This window comes from Triturus cristatus, chromosome 5_2, assembly GCF_964204655.1.
Source record: "Triturus cristatus chromosome 5_2, aTriCri1.1, whole genome shotgun sequence".
NCBI lineage: Eukaryota > Metazoa > Chordata > Amphibia > Caudata > Salamandridae > Triturus > Triturus cristatus.
In genome coordinates this window covers 965,647,132-965,671,007 of record NC_140588.1, presented here as the reverse complement: position 1 = coordinate 965,671,007, position 23,876 = coordinate 965,647,132, and the positions used below count along the sequence as shown (strand labels likewise).

The window sequence follows — 23,876 nt, the reverse complement described above, 5'->3', positions numbered from 1 at the left end:
AACGGCGGCTACTTGAGCGGCAATTGGTTACTGTAATTATACAAGGTATTATACAAGGTATTTGATACATTGGATGGTATATATATAAAACTACAAGAAAGAATATTTTGTGTTAGTGTACTTTCAGATAAGTCAGAACGTATTTGTGGAACAATAATACTGTGGCATTAATGACATGAGTAGGAATGCGGTGATTGAGGGGAAGGAAAACCTCTAGAAAATAGGTCTATGGGTTCAGCAGTGCATAAAGTTCCCAAAGTTTTAGCAATATTGAGACTGCATTAAGTGAGATAAACTATTAAGACGACCCAAACAGATGATGGTGGCCTCTAAAACTGTAAAAGTAAGAATTTATTGTTTTGTTTTTGGGTATGCCTCAGGCAAATGGAGCCTTGTTAGTGAGAGGGGCAGCCAAGAAATGACTGGGCACTGACAGGGGCAGGGGGAGGAGTGGGTTGGAAATAAAAGGGTTGAGTTGAGGGTGAGAGGCCAAAAAGGAAAGAAGTAACAGGCAATCCATCACAGAGCTGCAAGGAACATTGGTGAGTGTGTCAGAGAAGAGTGATGAAAGGTAGGTCTTCATGAACTCTTTCCAGAATTTCAGCAGCTACAGATAGAGGACATAATCATGAAGCAAAGGCAAATACTCTCCAAGTCACATATCACTTAGCAAGGGGGGATGAGAAAACGAGAAGGTCCTACATGGATAGTGTTGCTGATGTTCAGGAAACAAAGAGATTCTCATCCCGCTTTAATGATCGGGGATGACTGAAAAGGGGGTATGGTTGCCTTTTGTACTGTGGTAGGTGACAAAAGAGTGTGGTTGAGTAAAGAAGTCACATACACATGCAGAATTGTATGCTTGGATTTTGACAAACTTTTTTTCTGATTTGCTTGCAAGTTTAGCTCTAGATACTAAGTTGTCAGATGGAGGTTCTGTCTTATTATATTTCCTGCCTAATTGTACTCTCCTTGTCATCTAATTTGCAGATCAGTTGCAGAAGCACTGAAAACTGGCTGCACTGTGGAACCCGAGGGCTTCGATGAGGTTACCTTGTACTTCAGTGATATTGTGGGCTTCACCACCATCTCGGCCATGAGCGAGCCCATCGAGGTGGTGGACCTGCTCAATGACTTGTACACGTTGTTCGATGCTGTGATAGGGAATCATGATGTCTACAAGGTTTGTATTCACACTTAGGGGTTGATTAGGATGGCGGGCAGATCGCCACCGCCGGCCCGGCAGTGGCGATCTGCCCGCCATCGCAACCCAATTTACCCCCGCCATATTATAATGGCAGGGGTAATCACGGCGGACGCAAAGTGTGTCTGCCGCTTTTCCGCTGGTCGGCAATCGTTCCGATTGCCGGCCGGACGGAGCTGGGGCACAATATGGTGGCTGTACCTAGCAAGCACCGCCATCCATATTAGGATGTATGGTTTTAAAGGCCTTTCCATGGAAAGGCTGGCAGGGATTCACTTTGGGGGCCAGTTGCAGGCCCCCGGGGGGGGCGAGCCTGCACTTGCCATGCACAAGGTGGCAGGCACCGCGGGGTGCGTGCCACGTTGTGCATGGCAATGCACAACATGCCATTTTAACATTGCGGAGGTTGCTGCAGCCAGCAGCACCCGCCACAATGTTAAAATCCCAGATGCGACCGCCGCGGTGGTGGTCGCATCATAATTGGGGTGGTGGTACCGCCGCATGGCCGGCAGGCGGTCCCGTTACTGTTAGGGTGGCGGGCAAACTAAAGTCCGCCCGCCATCCTAATCACCCCCTTAGTGTGGTTTCATCATGGGGAACCTGTTTGGCCAACACCATGTTATAACTTCTATAATTGCTAGTATGTTGCAGATTTTTCAGTAAATTGTTTCAGAAATGTAAATGTTTACATTCAGTATTACTGGCAGTGTGTTGCTCTCTGGAAGTTAGATTTGGTGTGTGTGGTATTGCAAGAGGATGTAGCTTTTGTATTCATGCTTTATCTTGAATGCTCAGTTTAATTTATAGTTAAAAGTAATTCCTTATATATACATACTCCCCTATGTCTCTCTTTGGTCCTCTTATATATCCAGTTGCCTATCTGTTGATTAATTTTTTCATCACTGTATGCATATACAATCAATTCAGCAGCATAAGTAGGATATTGCTAAAGGGAACTGGCCACATGTTTATAATAGTAACATTGAAAGGCGAGCTCAAACAACATACAGGTCACCCTAGCCTCCCTTTAATGCTGGGTACAACTACTGAATGATGCTGCAACTCATGTCTGCACAATCCTCCTAACATCTCTGAGGCCACTAAATGATGCAAATTCAACATCAAAACACCACTGTTCCTTTGTTATTCTGATTACTTCTTGCCCCATTTTTAGTCACCCTGACGGCTACCACCCACTGGGATGCACCCACACCATTAATCTCAATATAATATGGTCCTGTTTACACGGTCCTTCAAACATTCAGCCTCTTGCTCATTCACACGGTCACAACCACTCCTCCTTTCTTTTACCATAACACAGCTTGTTTGGCATAGCCTCTCTGAGCCATCCACTACTCAATGCTCTCTTGATTATTGAGACAGCTCTTGATCAGCACTGTTGATATCACCATTCCCCCTCTCTGATCTTCACCTTCACTATTAATCTGCTTTCTAGAATCACACACATTCTTCCCTTCACTCATTCTGCTTTGCCATTCATGGTACCCTCATCACTGATCTATGCTCCTCAAACTCACAATCAGCACTTGCCAGTTGAAGGCATCCGGTCATGTCATCAACTTCCTTTCACTGTCCAAATTTCCTACACTGATTCACCTAATAATTCACCTTTGTAGCATTTTACCCACTCTTATCCATACTTTTGCCACCTCTAAGCCCAAAGAAATCATTATAAGACATGTTCAAGTTCTCTGTATGCCACTTTACTTCTCATAATGTGTGTCCCTTCATTGGAGAAAAAGCCACATTTTGTCTCTCTGACCATCTAGCAAGTGGGCATGAAGTGCCCAGATATCCACGCGCCTGTCCATCTGTCTAAGGAGATGTCAGATTTGAAACAACAGAATTGAACATTCTGGATATCCTTATCATGAGATAATTGCCTGCCACCCTAATTATGCACTCCAGGCCAAAGTCAAGAGTACATGTAGAATGAGGATGTCTCATAGTTAATGCCCTCCAGACTGGTGATTAATAAGAATAAGCACACAAAATATGGTTACATGTTGTAAGTAAAAATAAAAGTCAATTTCATATTCTATTCTAAAGGACAGTGTGCTCAACCATTCTTCGTTTTTTTTAAATTTAAAATTAAAAAGCTATTACTCTGATCTCACTAGCATTTTTAATTTTATGCCACATACAGGTAGAGACAATAGGAGATGCATACATGGTGGCGTCAGGACTTCCGAAGCGAAATGGGAACAGACATGCAGCTGAAATCGCTAATATGTCGCTTGACATTCTAAGCTCAGTGGGATCTTTTAAAATGAGACACATGCCAGATGTCCCTGTCAGAATACGGATAGGCCTGCATTCAGGTAATAATGCTTTGTATTGGACAAAGAGAAGCTTGTCAAGTGACCAACATAACAAATACTAATATTGCAAAAAAGCTCCCACTATATAGTTAGCCAGTAGTCTCCAAAATGGTTTCCATGTAACTTCATAACGTTGTGTCTTGTTTTAACAACTCTGGTTTCTGTAGTGTCTTGAGACTATGTGCGCTTGGTCCTTGCGGGCCTGGGTGGACTCAATATAGGAATTGCATAATTGGCTGTGAGGTGTTAAGGTATGGTTATTAACAGTTATAACATAAGGAGATAGTAGTATGAATCAGGGGCCGCTCCTCCGCTATGGCAAATGAGCGTCGCCCCACTGCTTAAAGGTAGAAAATGAAAAACAAAATTATGATATAGCACTTTTCTTATCATTTCATTTTTTGTTGACTCGGCCAAGTTTGCTGAGTCTGGGGCACAACATCACCAGCAGTGGGAGGAGGAGTAGTGGGCACTGAATGTGAACATGTCAGTTTTGCCGTCCGTCCAAGGCTGGCCAAACCGACACGCGCACTTGGATATCTCCAGGCTATTCCTTGGAGATATCTGCAAGGCTCAGGAGCACAGGCTCCCAGTCCCTGTGTGACCGTGAATCCGGCCCGCTCTGCTATATCCCATTGCCTCGCTCATGCTGGGAGTTATAGCATGAGAGGAGCACTGGGATTACGTAGTGAGCTGAGAGCCTGTGCTCATGGGAACTGCAGTGCTGGGAGCAGAGGAGCAGCGAGGCATGACGCAGGAGCAGAAGGAAAGTGCTCTCCCTGAGAGTTTGCAACAATACAGCAAACTCCTCATGCATGTCACGTGCGCCCCACGTCAATGTGAAACCAGCCTGCAGTTGGCGTCTGTGGAGTCCAAGCCGCATCTAGCCCTTGCGTGACCCTCTGAAGAAGTTGAAGGCCTTGCAGAAGAGCATAGTTGGAAAAGCCCGCCAAAACCTGCTGACAACTAGGTACAATGCAAAAGGCAGGGACAACCAGATAAAACGCTAGAGGCAGTGATAACCAGGTATGAGAAATTAATATTTACTCACCAGTGAAACAAAATGCTTTACGACTTCCAAATCTGATGTGATGACCTGGACCTTATTGAGAGGCCGATGCGTGCAAAGTAGCAAGTATCATCCAGTATGTTTCAAATTCCAAAATCAATCGTGGTTACCAAAAGCACGGCCCACTGTTGTAGAAATTGCAGTTTGGACTAAGAATGGTGGAAGCTTCTGGAGCAGCACAGAAAAATGATGCAAACAAAGCAAAAAGATCATAGCAAAGATAATCATGTCCAAGAGACAGAAAACTCACTCACCGCCAAGGATGAAGACATCGCCACATGATCTGTGAGCGGGCAGGACGACCTAGGCTCAAGCACGAAGACAGTGCTTAGAAAAGACGCAGATTCAGGTTTACAACAAACGCTGTTGAAACATCATATATTCCCAACGGCGGTAGAAAGAAGCGTAAAGTACATGGCAGCCACTTTTCTGAAGCCTCCACTGCCATTCAACACCACCAAAAAGCAGAATATCGGTTATAGGTGGCCTGCATGGATCGAGACGTTCGATGACTTTATAGATGCCCTAGAAGAAATAGATGACAAGAAAGTCATTAAAACTTAAAGAATCTTGCTGGGGATGGAGTAAAAGATGGGATAAAGAAAGTCTGACAGACTGATACAATATTGTACAGTCAAATCAAAGAAACATTAGGAGGCAAGTTCAATCAGATGTTGAATGTCGACTACGAAAGGTACCTTTTCAATCAAGCAAGACAACAATTTGGTGAAACGATGATGAGTTTGTTGAAAGATTTGATGTGCTTGTCATGCACTGTAAGTTTGGTGAGTTTCAGAGTCATCAGTGGCTATCTTTTGGACTCGTTCAGAAGACGCATGTTGAGATAAAATAATAATGGCTGCGAGAGCCGTTGAAAGGGCGAATCGACAACCTGCTGACATGGAAGCTGGAACAGCAAAGAGTGAATCAGCATTAATCATGAAAAACAGACACAAGCACAAGGTAGATGCATGGAAGTCAATATCCTCAAAGAAAGAAAAGTTGTGTTTCTGATGTGGGCTTTTATTTCCCCATGAAAATAAATGTCCTGCCATCGGACAGACATGCACAGGTTGCGAAAAGGAGAACCACTTCATAACAGATATCAAGTCAAGGGAGAAACCAGCTACATCTCAGCAAGTATAGAAAATGAACACCAGAAGGTTCTAGAAGCCTTCTTTCCCTGCCCACAAGGCCAAAAAGCAGCATCAGTTACGACAAGTAGAAACCAAATGAAGTCGATCATCATCAAGTTCATCCAACAAAGGCTGTTAGACGTCATTATCGAGCTCCGATGAAGAAGATGAATATGCGATGATAGCTTCGATCAAAGAATGACATGCACAAGTAGGTGTGGCTGCTTGCAAAGAAGAACCAAATACCAAAACAGACAAAAGATAAACAACAGAACTTTTGAACGTTGCCCCAGGATTGCAATAAAAGTCAACAGTTGTCCTGTAACTTTTAATATAGACAGTGGGGCATTGATTATCATCATGCCTGTTGAAAAGCTTAACAGCCTGTCAGCAGTGCCACATCTCAACCCATCAAACACAAAGATATATAGGTGGGCTGCCTCCAAACTGTTGCAAAGTTGATGAAGGGTAAATATTTCCCTTCTGTTGTGGTCACGGGCCACTCAAACACTGCTTATCTAAAAATAATGAACATGGATGTGAAACAAAGGTCTTGCATTGAAGTTGCACTTTTATTCATCAAATCATTAACACAGCAGAGACTATATTCATCAATTCATTAGCCCCAGAAAGACTATTCAAAACTACAATTGTAATCAGCCAGAAATAGCAACACAAGAATACATGTTTATGACGCTCAAGTGCCTAGAAGGCAAACCCTTAAATGAGAAAATTAACCATGCAAGAATTTACAATTTCAAAGTAAATTTAAAGGCAATGAAAGGGTGACATTTCATGGTCCTGGGGCACTGCACCAAGGCAGCTTAATTTTAGGGGGTGCTTCTGCAAAATGATGACAAAATTGACGTGTTTATATGAAAGAAGAACCCTTTTTAAAAATCAATAATGAGCCTGGGAGTCTTAGCAAAGTCTTGGCATTTAAAAGGATCACTGCAGCGGGGTAGTCCGTCGAATGGACTAAGGAGCAGATCTTTATACTCTTTCAATGATGAACTATTGACCACAAAATGACGACATTATCAGGTGCCTTTGACCTATAGGACATGACGCACTTCTGGGAAATATTTAAGAAAATAGAAGTGCCACCCACGCTACAAAAAGTTTCTCAAAAGGTCACAGGATGTTTGACCATGAATCATAATGAAATTGAACATCTATTGAACGGGATTTGCGTCACTCAGGGAAACATTTATAGGAAAGCGGAATATTTAGGAAGATATAAGTTGTATGTCTTAGTTACATTAAAGCTAGCAACAAATACCGTAATATGAAAGATGACAGATGGCAAGTGGCCCCCACCATCAGGTATTGCGAGATGTATCTTTTAGCTTGGGAAGTTCCTTATTCTTGTGGTATTGCTATTCTTGCGGTTTCTACGTGGTTGTAAGAGAAGAAGAGCACATCAAGGGAGTGGTGGCCCCGGGGGAGCTGGGCCTCGCTGAGGAGATGTTGTGTGAGAGAGACACTTTGGGGCCTATTCATAGAAAGAGAACAGCTGGGACAGTTTGGTCAACTTAACAGATTCCTTTTATGCTAGCCAGTGCGGGCTTATCAGGGTCTCATGCCTCAGGTGTGGGCAGAATTGGCCTGGGGTACTATATGATAAATAATAGACCCTGCTTCAAAGTCAAGGATCATTCATAGCAATATTGCGACATAAAACAACGTCAGTGCAAGCACCAATCCACGTTCTTCAAGGTACTTCAACTAGTGCATATTTACTCAGTTTTGTCACCGCTACTGACATGAGACTTACATTTCTCAATTATAACCTGCATGCTCAAGCTAAAATTGTGAGTCAGTTCCCATCATTGTTTCATGGCCTAGGAAGGCTCAAGAGAATGAAAGTGCAACTCCATATTAACAAAGACATTCATTTTGTTGCCCAGCGCCACTGCAGAATCACTTGAGAGAGAGCTAGAAATGCTGGTGAAGCATGACATCATTGAGCAAACCACAAGTCCTACACCATGGGTTTCACTCATAGTGGTAGTGCCAAAAAAGAACAATGAAAGTGCAGTACGCATCTGTGTTGACATGCGCCAGGCCAACAAGGCAATTGAGTGAGAAAGACATCCTGGTCCACATATGGCAGACCCGATCTAGCAGCCAAGGTCTTTTCCAGTCTGGACCTAAGCAAGGAATATCATCAACTCGACCTGGAAGAAAACTGTAGGTACATTACTACCTTTTCAACTCATATTGGTTTGTTCAGATGAAAAAGGTTGATTTTTAGAGTGTCATCCGCTGCGGAGATATTTCAAGATGTTATACGTAGATTCAACCTGTTACACATGCTTTCAACCACAGTGCTGACACACTGGCATTTGAGAGAACACAAAAATAACATGACAAGGCTCCTACACAAGTGTGTCAGTTAATTGCAGATGCAGGTCTAACTCTCAATGCAGAAAAGCGTGAGTTTCACAAAACCAAACTTAAGTTCTTTGGGCATATATTTTCTGATGGGAAATGACTCCTGAACCAGGCAAAGTACAAGCAGTGTTAGCTATGTGCCGCCCACAATATGTTCCCATGCTGTAATCCTTCTAAGGCATGGCCCGTTATTGTTCAATGTACATTTGGGATTTTGCTACTGTGTGTGCCCCATTGAGAGACCTGACAAAACAAAATGTTCTTTTTAAGTGATCTCCTGAATTTGATCAAAGCTTCAAAAGGATAAAACATGCGATTGAAAAAGCAATAGAGACGGCCTATTTTGACCCTAAGTTACATACTGAGAACAAAGTATTTGCGAGCCTGGTGGGGCTTGAAGCAAACTTTGCTCAACAGAATGGTCCTCCAAATGCTCAAAGACACATTGTTGCTTATGCCAGTTGAAGTCTGTCTAACACACAATGTGCCCTCTCTCAGCCAGAGAAAGAGAGTTATATGGGCCTGCGAACTTTTTCATGTGTTTCTATAGGGAAAACCTTTTACTATCATTCAGACTACCAAGCCCTTTTTTGGAAACTCGAATGCTAAGATGCTCTCTCGCATTGAGAGGTGGGGGTTTGCAATTACAAGAATACGACTATACAATTGTCCGTAAGCCAGGCAAAGATCGGAACCCTGCAGACTACTTTTCATGAGTGCCATTATATCATCACAGTTCCACATCTAAAACAGATGAAGAGTACATCAACTTCATTGTAAGGTTTAGCACGCCAGCAGCCATATCTATTGAACAAATTGTGGCTGCTACCAACGTAGATAAAAACATGCTTGTACTCAAAAGCAGAATTTCAAATCAGTCGTGGAGACAGTGTTCAACCTTTTGCCGATGATGTCTGATTTCAAAAATTAAAAAATGTACAGGATGAACTGTCCGTTACCAAAGAAGTTATTGTCTTGAGAGGCTCAAGAATCGTCATACCAGAGAGCCTAAGACAGCAAGTCATAGAACTAGCCCATGAAGGACATCGTGGCTTTGTCACCACTAAAAGTACTATTCTTTTGTATCCATAATTTTACCCATTTCTAACCAATTCCTCGATTTAACCAAACCATGAACATTGCTTACATTAGTGAGTATCATGACAGTATGGCCCTGATTGCGAGTATGGGTGCTATTTATCGGCCCAGATAAATAATACCACGTGGTATGGTATTTATCGGTGCGAGTTTCTGGGGAATAATGTGGATTATGGTGTTTAACACACCAAAATTCACATGATATTGTAAATATGTATGCTTTTCTCCTGTTAGATTTCGATAGGTTTGACTTGCCAAAAGTTAATTAAGGTTAAGATATTTAACACATCCGACAAGTATTGTATGCAATAAATACAACCAAACTCATAATTCCGACCTGTACGTAAACAGGTTGTTTAACACATTTTGGAATACATCACCTTACTCGTAAGTATGCCTCAAGTGTTTATTTGCTCAGGAAATTGCAAAGAGAGCCTTCCATTGCACCTGATTTAATTACTTCCCCAGTAAAACAAAAGAACATTGTGGAAATAGTTATAGTCAATGTTCATTGTCCTAAACAGTTCACTGTGATTAACCCTATTCTTGCAATTGATTCCATTGCAAAATCTTGACACTCCACAGAAGTCCAGTTACTCTAGCAAATCATAGGAAAATCTGGATAAGGTACAGAGTAACACTATCTATTTATTAATAAAATTATGCGGGAAACCCGGAGAATGCTGGGAGCCCATTTCTTTCCAATGATCTAGCTACAATTTCACTGTATCCAACATTTCTTCTGTCAAACCATACAAGGGTAAATGGATAAATGGCACTAATACAGGGATAAATGATGCAAGGATAAATGGCAAACAATGACAAAGAAGCCAGGCCTTTAAACATTGCAAGAGCTCCAGTTTTTCTATATAATGCTAAAGGAAAATCTCTGCAAGTTGTTTCTTCAGACCTGTCTATGTGGTTTCCATCAAACCCCTTGGCTGCAGAATTTGGTTCTGGGATCCCCATTCATTCACTCCAAGTGCAGTGTAAAAAAAGGTTCATGAAGTTCCTACTGTGCCGTTAGACTTTGTTTACCTCTACCCAGAGGAAAAGCAGATTTGATCATTCAACTGAATTTAATTTATTTATGTCATTCTTTGTTGAACAGTATGTGTGGGTGCTAAATTCATAATGCAGGACTGATTTTCACTGTAGGACCTGTTGTTGCCGGGGTCGTGGGCCTTACCATGCCTCGATACTGCCTCTTTGGGGACACCGTTAACACCGCCTCTCGAATGGAATCTACAGGGTTGCGTGAGTAAAGGAATGGAAATCAGTTGTTGTTATGTTCATGTGTGTAGCAGTACATTTCTTTCTAGTGCTGCACGCCATGTTCTGACTTGATTGAGCATATTCACTTGGATTTGTATTAAAAATGTGTTGAGTACCATAGAATTTTTTTTTTGTTACAATAGAAACAATATATATGTGTTTAACACCTGCATTTTCTGAAAAGTTAGTCATGTTATGTTTTACATGGTCTGTTGTGTTATTCTACCCAGGCATTGAACATGAATGTAGGTGTACATAGAACCTAATATCAACTGTATGAAGCACACACAAACTATAATATTTATGTGGGGTTATTTAATGGAAATATGTTCAGACCCTAGGCTTCTTACAATGGGTATACATGGTGACATGAAACACAACATTTGATGGGAGGCTGTTTGCAATAAGTCTAACCACTGGTAATATCTCAGGTAGCATCACAACCCATCGTTCTTTTGCTCACCATGACACCTCAGTTTTGACCCAGCCATATGCAAATCAGTCTTGAACCTGCTCCTCATAAGAACAGACCAGGCCAGGTCCTCCCTGAATCGGAACACAAGCAACCCAGGATTGGTTTAGCCTTAGTTATGGGCTCATCAGCTGGGTGCAGCTTGGTTCCAGTGACACACTGCGCATGGGACCCACGTCTGGGCATACCCATGCTACTTATGACAGTACCTGATACACACAAACAGTGATGGGAGGCTGCTTGCAATAATTCTATCCACTGGCAATAGCCCCGGGTAGCACTCCAACCCATCATTGTTTTGGTTCCCATGCTGCCTCAGTTTGGACCCAGCCATATGCAAATCAGTCTTGACCCTATAAAAACTATTTTAAAATGTCAATTTTCTTGTTATCAACGATAAAAACTGTCCAATAGCACTTATTACACCAAACGAATACATAGTGAATAAATAACTCATTACATTTTGACGGGATGTTATACCATCCTTAATCAAAATCAGTTTTAAAATTCTCTGACTCTCTATTGTATAAAATTGACAATTCAGTTAAATATGTACATTAGAGCATTCCATATGTAAAATCACACACACTAGCCCTAGTGTTGAACTAGGGAGGGGAACTAGAGGCACAGGGCCTAGGGACTAGCCAACCTCCTATACAACATTTAAACACAAATGGGGCTGTCCCTAGTTGGGATTCCTACAGGTTCCTACAGGTTCTCTAGAGATGCAAGTCCAATGGGGGCATCTCACAAAAAGTGAAGGACTGGCCTCACACACCACCTGGTGTCATGCTTCATCATAGGCCGTCCTCACCCTCTAAAAACTCCGTTTGATAGAGGGCGGGCATACACCTGAAGACAGGGATGCACTTCTGAAGCTAAGTGGTGGCCCGTGATTTGGTGAGAAGTGATCTATAAACCATTACATTTGTCCACAGGCAATTTAATTAAAGAGCAAATGTATGGTATTAAAAGAAGTGGGCGGTGATATGGGAACTCATTATCCCTTCACCGTATTAGAAATGGTCAACATGTTTCTGCTTTGCGTCCCTGATGGGTACATAGCATTCGTCAGGACCAGAATGTATAATGGGCTCTGTCTTTCTACACTATGTGTATGAAGGAAAGACCACTATAGGACCGGGGGTGAGGGTAAGAACTCCCCGTGTAGTGCAGTACTAAAATGTGAGAGTATCCAAAGACACTATCATACTTACTCCAAGGGAGGTCGAGGGTGGAAGGGCCTACTGTGACAATTTGTCATCTTCAGCGCTTCCAGCAGTCTCATCTACAGTCGTCCGCTTCGCCTCCCCGCCGGGAGAGGCAGCTCCACTATCATTTTTATCTGCCCTCTTAATCTTGCAGCCCACCTCAGTTCACTAATCACACAGTGGTGCCGGAGCAATTTTCAGAGTGAAGATGCTGCCATCAATGTTACATAATTGAAGTCATAGGGATTGTGAAAAATCCAAGTGCCACACAAAGACACTAAGAACAAGTTAGCAAATGAGCCACCCATTCAGTAGGAGTGTTGTAAAGGTGTGGTATGTAGCTATTGTTGTAATTTGGAGCACACTGTCCCAAATATATTTCTAAAGCATAGTGCGATAACACAGTGTCATTTCCCACAAAATTTGCACAGACATGCAGTTTTACCAGAAAAATATACAGGGCAAAATCAATAGAGAATGAGTGTTATCCCAGTAAGTATGTGTTATTTGCGAATCACCAAGTAAAGTGCCTAGATTTGTTTTGATCATATTCAAATATTTTTTCCACCACACTTCAGAATTACAAAAGTGTGCTTCATTTGTGCTTTCCTAACTGCTGATCCACTTTGGAATATCTGTACAGTTAATTTATAGGTATTCAAATTTTGTTGTGTGTTTAAAAAAATTAACATCCTAGTGTCTCTTCTTTCACACTTGCTTGTACACCAGCAAGACTCTCACATTGTTCATTTTACAAAGCCCCCTCACTTTGTAGTCAGACAAAGAAAAGTAAACACCAGTCTCCATGTTAAAAGAAAAAGCAACACTTTGACAGAAGACATAACTTGAGATTTGACCTCTATCTTTAATTATCTTTGCACAGTAAATGTGACAAGACAAAATTAAATGTAAAGGCACCGTTATAGCTCATTTACCTTCTCAACTCAAGCATGGTTATTCTGGGGGTGCTGCAGCTACCCCACACTCTTACTTCCAGTGCCTATGCAATCTAAAGTTCATTTTTACATTAATAAGCTTATCTTCATCAGCTATTAACAGTCTATTCCAAAATTTCAATCTCATCATCATTGATACGAAGCACCAAGAAATTAATCTTGATTACATTCTTCTTGCTTGGACCATGAATCACTCCAGAAGATTAAAAAGTGCCCTCAACTTTGTTACAGTTATGGTAACCGCTCGCAAGCAATAATTTAGAGCCATATAAAAAATAAAATCTATTTGCGCAATAGCAATAAACACATCTATAACAGTTACCAGAGAAGGGCATCCATAGTCCCTTCTAAACTTGTGTAACCCTGTCATACTAGAACAAGCCCTGAAATTCATGGCACTTATGTGCATCTTCCATTCCAAATATGACATAAATAGCATTCCACCATATTTATAGGAAGTCACATCCTCTACTTTTATTTTATTAAGAAACCAAAAAACCAGGTTGGCTTCCTAGGAGCAAAAAACATTGGGGTTGATATAGATCTCGGCGTATTGGATAGCCTGTCTGCTAAAATATAAATCCCATAAGATATAATGGGATTTATATTTCACCGGATGAGATATGTGTCACCAATTTGACAGAGTAACCCATCCACCGAGATCTAAATCTTGCCCATAGTTTTGATCTTTCCCATATTTATTAGTGATTTCTTTTTTCACAATATTTAACAAAAACACCCAGTTTTCTCTGTACGCTTAATTGTGTTACATTCATTAGAACCAAATTGTCGGCACATAAAGGGCACAGGACGTATCTTCCTCCCATTTTAGGTGAAAACGAATGGGAATTAAAAATGTAGGGGGTAACTCCATGAGGTAAATGGGAAATAAAAATGAGGCCAATACACATCCCTGGCATAAGCCATTTCTAATCCGAATTTTATTTTGTTAGATGATCTTCTTGATTTAATTCCTCCCTTGCCCAATTTCTCATATACATTTCTCTGGGGATTACCAGTATCCCCACCAGTATTTTCAACTCTTTTAATGAGTCCCAAAGTATTTTTTTCTGGTTAAACAAGTAAAATTCCAGCTTAAAATCGATAAAACAATAGTAAAGGTTTCCCCTACGTTGTGTATACTTAAGGGCTAGGAACCATAAACGAAAGTACCGTATCACAATAGGGAATTTTGATAACACTTCCAACCCAGCATCTGTTATATAATATGTATAATTCTTTGAGTAGTTGTCATTAAGTTTCTTAAAGAGGGGCTTTACTAAGGATCATTTTCCAGCTATCTGGAACTTTCCCCCAAACCACAATACAGCAGCAAAGGGTCATGCAATGGGTGTTACTGCAGCCCTGCCAAGTATCATACATCAGGCATTAGACTAACGCATTTCAGTGTCGTGGTCCTCATCACCGCACTGAAATGCGAAGTCACTCATATAGAGCGCCTCCTGAAGCTGTCAAGTCGGAGCACTATAATTAGCGCAGAGTAAAGCAAGGCGGGGTTGAGCTGCTCTGGCAGCCACAGAGTCATGTGACTGACAGAGCCTTGATTGCTGCAGGCTGGTGGGCTGGCTCAGCAGCGCTCCACTCCATTAGACCTTCACGTGGCATGGTGGTGTCAGGGATACTACAACAAAGTGTCACACAATTGCCCAATGGCAAGATTGGGCTTAATAATATAAGGTGGGCCACCCGCGGGTCGTGGTGAGCGTGCAGCAGTTGTCAGATAGTTTAAAAGTCAGAGTGGCGTTAGGAGCCCCCGCTGCTCGCACCGCTATTGTGCCGCCGACCAGTATCTATCTCTTTCTATGGTTTGTTATCAGGCTTTCCATACCTGCAGGGAGTTTCTCGGCCTCTGGGTAGGCATAGCTGCCAAGGTTTCATACGGCTTTTGTGTGACATTTTCATAATTTCAGTGTAATTATGAGTGACATTCAACCACTATGAGTGACACTTTCTCGCAAGCAAAATAAAGCAATGAAGACGAGGAAAATATATAAAAATCTGAAATTACACCCATTTGAGCAACAAGAAACTCTAATTCGATCTTAAAACTGCTGTAGGGCACCAAAAATGGAAGAGCACTAACCTAGTAAAAAGCAGTAACTCTCAGATAATCCTCATAAAATACAGTTTTGCGAATATGCCTGGTTCATGGTGGAGGAGATGTGTGCCAGAGAGACCTCTTCAGACGTTCCAGCCCCCCTGCAGTGGGAATGTGGGAGGTTCAGGTACACAGCATCATAATCTTGGAATTAGTCCAAAACTGGTTTAAAACCGGCATGACAACAAGGGCACAGCAAGTGAGTGCACCCCAGGTCAACAAATGAAGCTTCGTCATCTTGAGAACAGGACGATAGAAAGGTCCCCAAAATCTTGATGTCCCCATCTAAGTGAAAGGCAAGGGTTTGGAAGAAAACTGAATGCTTTAGTTAGAGCACATACTGTAGATTTCAGAGTCCACAGGACTTTTCACAGTGAGGGAAATGAGGATTTCAAGCAAGCGCCCTTTAAACAAGCACAGGCACAGAATCAGAAGAGAATGACACTAAACAAGACTTAGAACTATGTTGTTTGGTTTAATCCAGAAACATCCAAACTACGTGGTTTCTAAACAATAAGTTTACCAGTATTCCACAAATTGCCCTCCTGTGTGTTTTCTCAACCTCACGTTATAAATAAAGCTTTATTTGATATGACAGTTCAACTCATTGAAATCGAATAAGATGCATTCCATTCCAGGGCAGGCTTAGGGCATCCTGTAGAGACAGAACCTCCGCCTGCCCCATACACTCCTTTGGACCCGATTTCCAGCGTGCTTCCAAGACCCATAAATCCCCGATATGTGCACCTGAACAATACAGAATATTACATTGCGCGTGCTGCAACACCATTTGCGTTGCAGCGCGCGCACTGTAATTTGTTTTATTTATTTATGTACTTAACTCCGGTCGGCCATATGCCAGAGTTTACTACCTCCCACCCTGGCCCTCCCCCTGGCCCGCCCCACCACCCCACAGCACTCCATCCAGGAGCCGCGACTGCTGAAAAGAAAATTAAATCCACAACAAGTTGCTGTGTAGAAGATAAAGACATGTTAGGGGGTGGTTGTCAAACTGTTGTTGCCAATGTAGCCCATCCACAAGGTGGAAAAGAATAGATACCTGCTTGTTACGAAAGTATATGCTTCAGGTGTGGAACCCCCCCCCCCCCCAAACGGCATTAGCATAATCTGTGGACCCCCTTTAATAAAGCAGAGAGACCGGTTTTATCATAGATGCCATTGAGGTCGGCTCCTGACATTTGACCTTTTATTAACAATTTCCTCATAGTTTGCTCCGTCCTGGAACTGTAAAGTTGGGTCATTCAGTTGCTCCCCATGGCGAGATACAGCAGCACATGGCGGGGTGTACTAAAGCTTCAGAGGAAAACAACACATAAAAAATGACTTCTTCTATGTCTGGCATCCTCTCAATGGAGGGAACAGCGATGATTTAATTGCCTAGGTGAGCATGGTTCATTTTTATGACTTTTCTACCGGGGCCAGCAGTTCCTCAACCCGAGTCCTAAAATAGCTGTGCTCGACTTATTAGGAATTACAGATAGCAGTCGTATGCGTAGGACCTGAAGTGTAGGCTGAAGGATCGACTGGCTTAGGGGCGACCAAGACCAACTACTGCCAGGAAAAGGCTGGCTCAGTGCTTTAGAAAAGTGTGCTTTGGGAGGTCAATAGAATTATACTTGGGAAACAGGCACAGACCAGATGTGGCTGACAAGTGTGAACCCTAGTGGAAGCTCGGAATGAACATTTGTTGGGTTAATCACCATCATCTCCGGTTGTTAGACAACTAAGGGGCATATTAACAAGGCAGCGATAAAATATTATCGCCGCTTTTGCAGCTGTTTTCATCCGAAAAGCGGAGATAATGTTATCGCTATATCAGCAAGGTCACACTATCGCGTGAATCCTTGCCTTAGCGCCCTTTCCCGTAACGCCCACCTTTGCATCTCTAATGAGATGCAAAGTGGGCGTTCCAGCTCAAAATAACTGGAGAAATGTCGCTAACCGACATTTCTCCAATTATCAATGGGCACGCTAACAAGCATAGCGATAAGAAAAGTAGCGCAAACCTTGGTTATCGCTACTTTCCTTACGCCTGCTTTTAGTTTGACTTAGCCATGATATCCAATGGAAGGTGGATATCATGGCTGAGTCTGCCCTGCCCTATCAGAAACCTATCGCCAAACGTTGTGCGATTATCGCTGTATTTACAGTGATAATCGCACAATTGGCAGCTTGCGCCTGGAATTTTATCGCTTTTGAGATAAGCGTTGCTAATAGCGCGCTATCTCAGCGATAAAATTCGGCGATAGCTGGCAATAATTATCCTAGCGCTAAGTGCGCTTAGCGATAATTATCACCAGTTGTTGCTGATATGCCCCTAAATTCTCTTTGTAGAATACCATGACAGAGGTGTGGAATTCCTATAGGTTGTTGTCCAGGGCATATTGTTTGGGGTCAAGGACAACAGGTTTGCATGTTTATTTTGTCCTTGGGACAAGTGGGCCCACTCCCCTGCAGCACAAAGCCTTTGACTGCCAAATTGCACTACCAGATTATGGATCAGAGAGTGACATTGTCTGCAGTTGAGGTCATATTTGTGTTCATAAGTTAATTCTGTTCGAAAAGCCTTTATTATTAGGGTGAGATCTCTAAGGAACTGTTGTCTGTTCAGACTGCACTACTGACAGAGGTTCCAGTATAAAAATATGTATACACATCTGCAAAGTTTAACAATATGAGGCTATGCATGAAGTTTCCAGGATGCTCTCGGATTAGATGCTAAAATATGCCAAAGCATGATGCAAAGATTGAGGATTCTTTTCTTTCAAGATAAATTTTCCATAAAGAAGTGCAATTAGGAAAAATCGTTTTGCTAAACTACTGTGTGTTTGAAAAGTGTACGTAGCACTTGTTTTTGGCTAGGAAAAGTGTAAGAGTGTGCAAAGCAGTATTTTAAGTGGCTTAGATTTGGGCCTTACCTGCAGGGTAAAACAGGACCTGCAAAGTGTAGATTGAGCCTGTCTGTATCCAAGGAGATTGTGTTTAAAGTACTTGCAAATCTAAAGTACATAAACAAAAGCAAAGCAGAAACGTGATGGATGCATTGCTCAGTGAAACTGCCTGGAATTTGTCCTAAGTACCTAGGACAAAGGTCATCATATGATTTATCTTTTGCTGAGATGAGTGGGGAGCAGGGGATTATTTTCATTAATGTAACATCCCTTACTTCACTGAACATTAAGAGCAATCACCCTGATTATCCCTGCTCTCTCTGCAAATGTGATTTTATTTATCGAAACACGTGGACGAAATGTGCAAAAAGCATTGAAATGTCCCAAACACTTGTATACTTTTAGGGAATATAGAAGCTGGGTGTATTTACATAAAGTTTGCACTAGAGTTTCGCAGAGAGATCAATACTTGGCTGTTTAATCAATGCATTCAAGACATGGTTGGTCCTATTCAGTACCGGACCGCACAGCGCTGGGAAGCCTTAGGGCAGCCATGCGCTTTACAAATCCCATTAATAATAATAATAATAATAATGATAATAATAATAATAATAAAACCTTATTTATTTTTTTCCAGTTTCACATAGCGCTTTTGCATTGCACAGACCATTAGGCGCTTTACAGAGAACTTGATCAAAACACAAACAGATTCAAGATGAAGGGATTGTGCTAAGCAGCAGAATACCATGAGCCCCAGACAGAAAGAACATCAGGTTTAGGTTACAGAACCAAAGTAATAGGTTAATTTCTTATAACTCACTTGTGTAACAACATTACAGGGGACATACATTTGGGGCACATAGTTTGTGATCCCTTGTTAGAAAGGTTAACATTATTTCAGATGAAAATGGGTGTTATAGAGTTTTTCTGAACACAAGAATGGTGGGGTTTGTTCTGATATCAATGGATGGAGAGTACCAAGAAAACCAGAGATTTTTGGGAAAAGGTGTTTGAATTTAGGTATCTAGATTTGTGGGGAGGTTTGTCTTTTGATTGCTCAAAATCCTGCAGAATGCTGACACAAATTCTTTGCCTCAGTAAAATATGCTCTTTTTTGTTATTTTCGATGCTTTGTTTTCTATATAACAAATTTTACTTCATTGTTTTGTGATGTTGTTTTTCTCTTCCACCTGTATTGACAGTGCATTGAAGGATTTGCTGGCATCAATTTAAGTGCCTGCGCTGTGCTGGACAAGTAAACAAGGGATGCCAGATTATACTGGGGCGTACTAATGGCAAAGGGATTTATATTGCAAAATTGGAAATCTTATGGGTTTTAAACCAATATGTGATTGGTAGACATAGCCAACTTAGCGCAGTTGGAAATGATCTCATGCAAGGTCTACAAGACCTATCTTCAAATCTATTTGGCAAGATTTTCTGAAATTTGTAACCAATAATTTGTAAAGTGTGAATAGTTAGCTCTAGTTCACCAGATTTCTTGTAGAACACAGCCTTTAGATAATTCACTGTCCCTGGGCCTGGCCATTTTTTTCATAAATGTATTTACCTATTTTAAACCCTTACTGCAAGCTGAATCTGCACGCATAACTGGTATATATACAGCATTTACACAGTGTGCTTCTTGGAAGTTCATGAATCATAAAAAACGTTTAAATGTATACACATGTTAGAGATAATTATATAATGTTTATATGTGTGCAGGTTTCTGTTTATGTCTTATCATTGTATTCTCATGCATCATAAATAGGGCTTTAGTGACAAAGGAGGTACATCACCCTTTGGGTAAGTTTTTCACAGGATAAGAAGCTCTTTGCTGACCAGGCCACTCTATTAGCAGCCACTGTACATGCTTGCACCAGCATTTATTAGCATTGGGTATGTTGTGACTAAGGGGCCTCATGCAGAGCCTTGTTGAGCATAATTAAGCATATTTTACTGAGGGGCGTTCATGAGGGAGTCATACTTGAATCTGCAGTAAGTCCTAATTGTCACATAAAAAGCTTTGTAAATTGGAACCTGAAATCTAGAACCAATTCTGACCCCTTGCAAGAGTCAGTGTAAACTGGGCAAAGTCAGCATGTTTTGGCAAATAACCAGTGAACATTGTCATTGGACCACCTATACACTCCATCAACTCCGTAGCGAGCTGGGCAGAGATTCCCAATGGATTGTTAGGACTTAGCAAATACGAGCACAGATGGTTTTGCCTCAGGTGCGCCTTAGGGTCAACAGTGGTGCATCCACGCATCTGCCCTGCTCCCATTTAATGCATATGTTGTTAGCTTTTGCAGAAAAACATACATGGAAAGATTTGATTGCCAATCGCGATAACCCCTCAGTGCAAACAATTATTTATCGCATCCCTTCCAAATACAGATTTACACTTCTATGCATGAATTTTTCTTAACTGAATTACGGTCAGAAAACTTAAATTTTTTACCGACACCTCAAGGATGGTTGCAATCATTTGCACAGGGGTGGGATCCCACAGGATCCCTTCCCCTTTCTAAATGTTAAAATAAGTATTTTTTAAGAGCTGGAAGTGGTCCTAGGGACCATTTTCTACTCTTAAAAATGAAACTTAAAGTTTTTTTTTAATGCATTCCATTTTCCGTTAACCCCTTTGCTGCTAGGCCTTTTCCCCTCCTGTGCTAAGCCTTTTTTGGCTACTTGGGGTAGTTTGCGCTTAGGCCCCTGCAACTTTTGACCACAAAAGGTATCCTCACCAAATTTGCGTCCTTTTCTTCCAACATCATGGGAATTCTAGAGGTACCCAGGGTTTGTGGATTCCCGTGGAGGGGACCCAGAAATTAGCCAAAATACAGCAACATTTTTTTGGGGGGTGGGGGAGAATGGGAAAAAAGTGCTGCAAATGAAAGCATCTGGGTTTTTCCCTGCAAATGGTATCAACAAAGGGTTTGTGGAGCTGAATTCACAATTTTCCCAGCTTTCAGGGACTGACAGACATTTTTCAGAAAACCACATTTTTACAAAGTTTTGGCAATTTACTGGGGCATAGCCTATTTTTGCTATTTTTTGTGCTTTCATCCTTCTTCCAGTTAATGGTACAAATGGGTATAAAAGCAATAATGGATCCTGGAAAGCTATACATTTTAGAAAAGAAGACACATTTCTAAATTCAGCTAGGGGTCATTTGTGTAGATCCTGCAAGGTTTCTTTCATGAAAACTAACAGTTAAAAATAGGAAAAATTGAAAATGAGTTGAAAAAAACAGCCATTTGTGCCAACGTTTTCACCTGTAACTTCTTCTAATTATGACAGATGTTTAAAAGCAATATACGGTTACATCCGCTGGCTCTTTCTGGTTGTGAGGATATATAGGACTTGTAGGTTCACCAAGAACCCGACGAACCCAGAGCCAATAACTGAGCAGCGTCTTGCAGTGGTTTTTTATTATGTACTGGGTATATAGCAATTCCTTTGGGAAAAAATATATATTGAGAAATCAAGATGAAACACAACTATGTATTTCTGAAATTGGAACAAAATATAGAATTTAGAAACAGTGGCGATTTGCACATTTTCGAAATTGTGAGTACCCATATTAGCATGAGAATTATAGGACATTTTTCAAAGTGACTTCTTTTTTACACATAGGTGCCGATCACGATCCTGTAAAAACCGGGTACGAACCGTCGGACGGAGCACATTCCCCGTCCGACGCGTACCCGGTCGTCAAAATATACAAACATGGAATTGCGTTTCGCACGGAAACACCTTTCCCGTACGAATCGTACAAAACCCCGACCGAACAAAATAAAACGTACAAATGCGATCCGGGAAAGCGCCGACGTGACGTCGGGACGCACGCAGCCTGCCATTCACGAACCAGGAATTACGATTCGCACCGACGTCATCCCGCACGGTGAATATTTTCCGTCTGCCAAAAACTGCCGGGAAATCAGGACGACGCGAACAAGGAGGACCTGTACGCGACGGACAGACATGGACCCGAACCTACGTGTCATCCCGGCCCTCATAGCAGTCGACCTCCTCTACAGGTTACGACGCAGACGCCGCAGAAGGTCAGAACAACACCCATGGGCAAAGGGGGCAGGGGCAGGACACATAACCCCCACCCAAGTCACACAGCACACATGCCCTGGACATACCTGACCCTCAGGCCCTGGTCACTACGAGGGGGTGGGGGCTTGTCCAGCCAAGCCAGCGACCGCCACAACGGAAGTTCTTCACGACGCAAACCGGCAACACAACCATACAGGTACGTCCCGTACCCACGCCTTAAGAGCGTGGGTACGAGTCGTACCACGCCCACACCTACGTCACCCCAACAATTGCGGGACGGCACGTACCCACGTGGCAAAGGCCTGGGGATGGCCCGCACAAGCATTCCACAGCGTGGGTACGGCAATGTACGGACCGTACCCCCACCCGCGTATGCATGGAGCGTACCCCCCACCCCAACAGTGTAAGTACGACACGTACCCCCACCCGCGTACGTACGGAGCGTACCCCCCACCCCAACAGTGTAAGTACGACACGTACCCCCACCCGCGTACGTACGGAGCATACCCCCCACCCCAACAGTGTAAGTACGACCTGTACCCTCACCCGCGTACGCATGGAGCGAACCCCCCACCCCAACAGTGTAAGTACGACCCGTACCCTCACCCGCGTATGCATGGAGCGAACCCACACCCGTGTATGTTCGAAGCATACATATTGTGAATTAGGAGGGGTGTGTGCAGAGTCCCCCCAGCAGTGCCCAGAGACAGGAGGGGTGGGTGCCTATCACTCCCAGCAGTGCCCAGAGACAGGAGGGGTGGGTGCAGAGTCCTCCCAGCAGTGCCCAGAGACAGGAGGGGTGTGTGCAGAGTCCCCCCAGCAGTGCCCAGAGACAGGAGGGGTGGGTGCCTATCACTCCCAGCAGTGCCCAGAGACAGGAGGGGTGTGTGCAGAGTCCCCCCAGCAGTGCCCAGAGACAGGAGGGGTGGGTGCCTATCACTCCCAGCAGTGCCCAGACACAGGAGGGGTGTGTGCAGAGTCCTCCCAGCAGTGCCCAGAGACAGGAGGGGTGTGTGCAGAGTCCCCCCAGCAGTGCCCAGAGACAGGAGGGGTGGGTGCCTATCACTCCCAGCAGTGCCCAGAGACAGGAGGGGTGTGTGCAGAGTCCCCCCAGCAGTGCCGAGAGACAGGAGGGGTGGGTGCCTATCACTCCCAGCAGTGCCCAGAGGCAGGAGGGGTGGGTGCAGAGTCCTCCCAGCAGTGCCCAGAGACAGGAGGGGTGTGTGCAGAGTCCTCCCAGAAGTGCCCAGAGACAGGAGGGGTGTGTGCAGAGTCCCCCCCAGCAGTGCCCAGAGACAGGAGGGGTGGGTGCCTATCACTCCCAGCAGTGCCCAGAGACAGGAGGGGTGGGTGCCTATCACTCCCAGAAGTGCCCAGAGACAGGAGGGGTGGGTGCAGAGTCCCCCCAGCAGTGCCCAGAGACAGGAGGGGTGGGTGCCTAACACTCCCAGCAGTGCCCATGGAACGCAAAGGGTGGAGTAGCCACAGATACCATGCCCACAAATGTCAGTCAGGTGCACAAAGACCCTGCAGTACATGTACCACATGTGTGCGAGGCTGGGAGTATACGCATGCATAGCGCCGAAAAGAAAACATGTCCACATGAAGTCATGT

The 23,876-nt window shown here is 43.1% G+C and overlaps 1 protein-coding gene across 4 annotated transcripts in view; it reads left to right on the top strand.

Moving 5' to 3' along the window:
* Nucleotides 1-23,876, top strand: part of GUCY2F (guanylate cyclase 2F, retinal) — a 347,423-nt gene that overhangs the window by 223,200 nt on the left and 100,347 nt on the right. For all 4 annotated transcript variants that reach the window (XM_085608170.1, XM_085608167.1, XM_085608168.1 and 1 more), the window contains 3 exons: nt 991-1,183; nt 3,372-3,546; nt 10,405-10,503. In XM_085608170.1, coding sequence (XP_085464296.1) covers nt 991-1,183; nt 3,372-3,546; nt 10,405-10,503 — 467 coding nt within the window. The remainder of the gene's footprint in view (nt 1-990; nt 1,184-3,371; nt 3,547-10,404; nt 10,504-23,876) is intronic.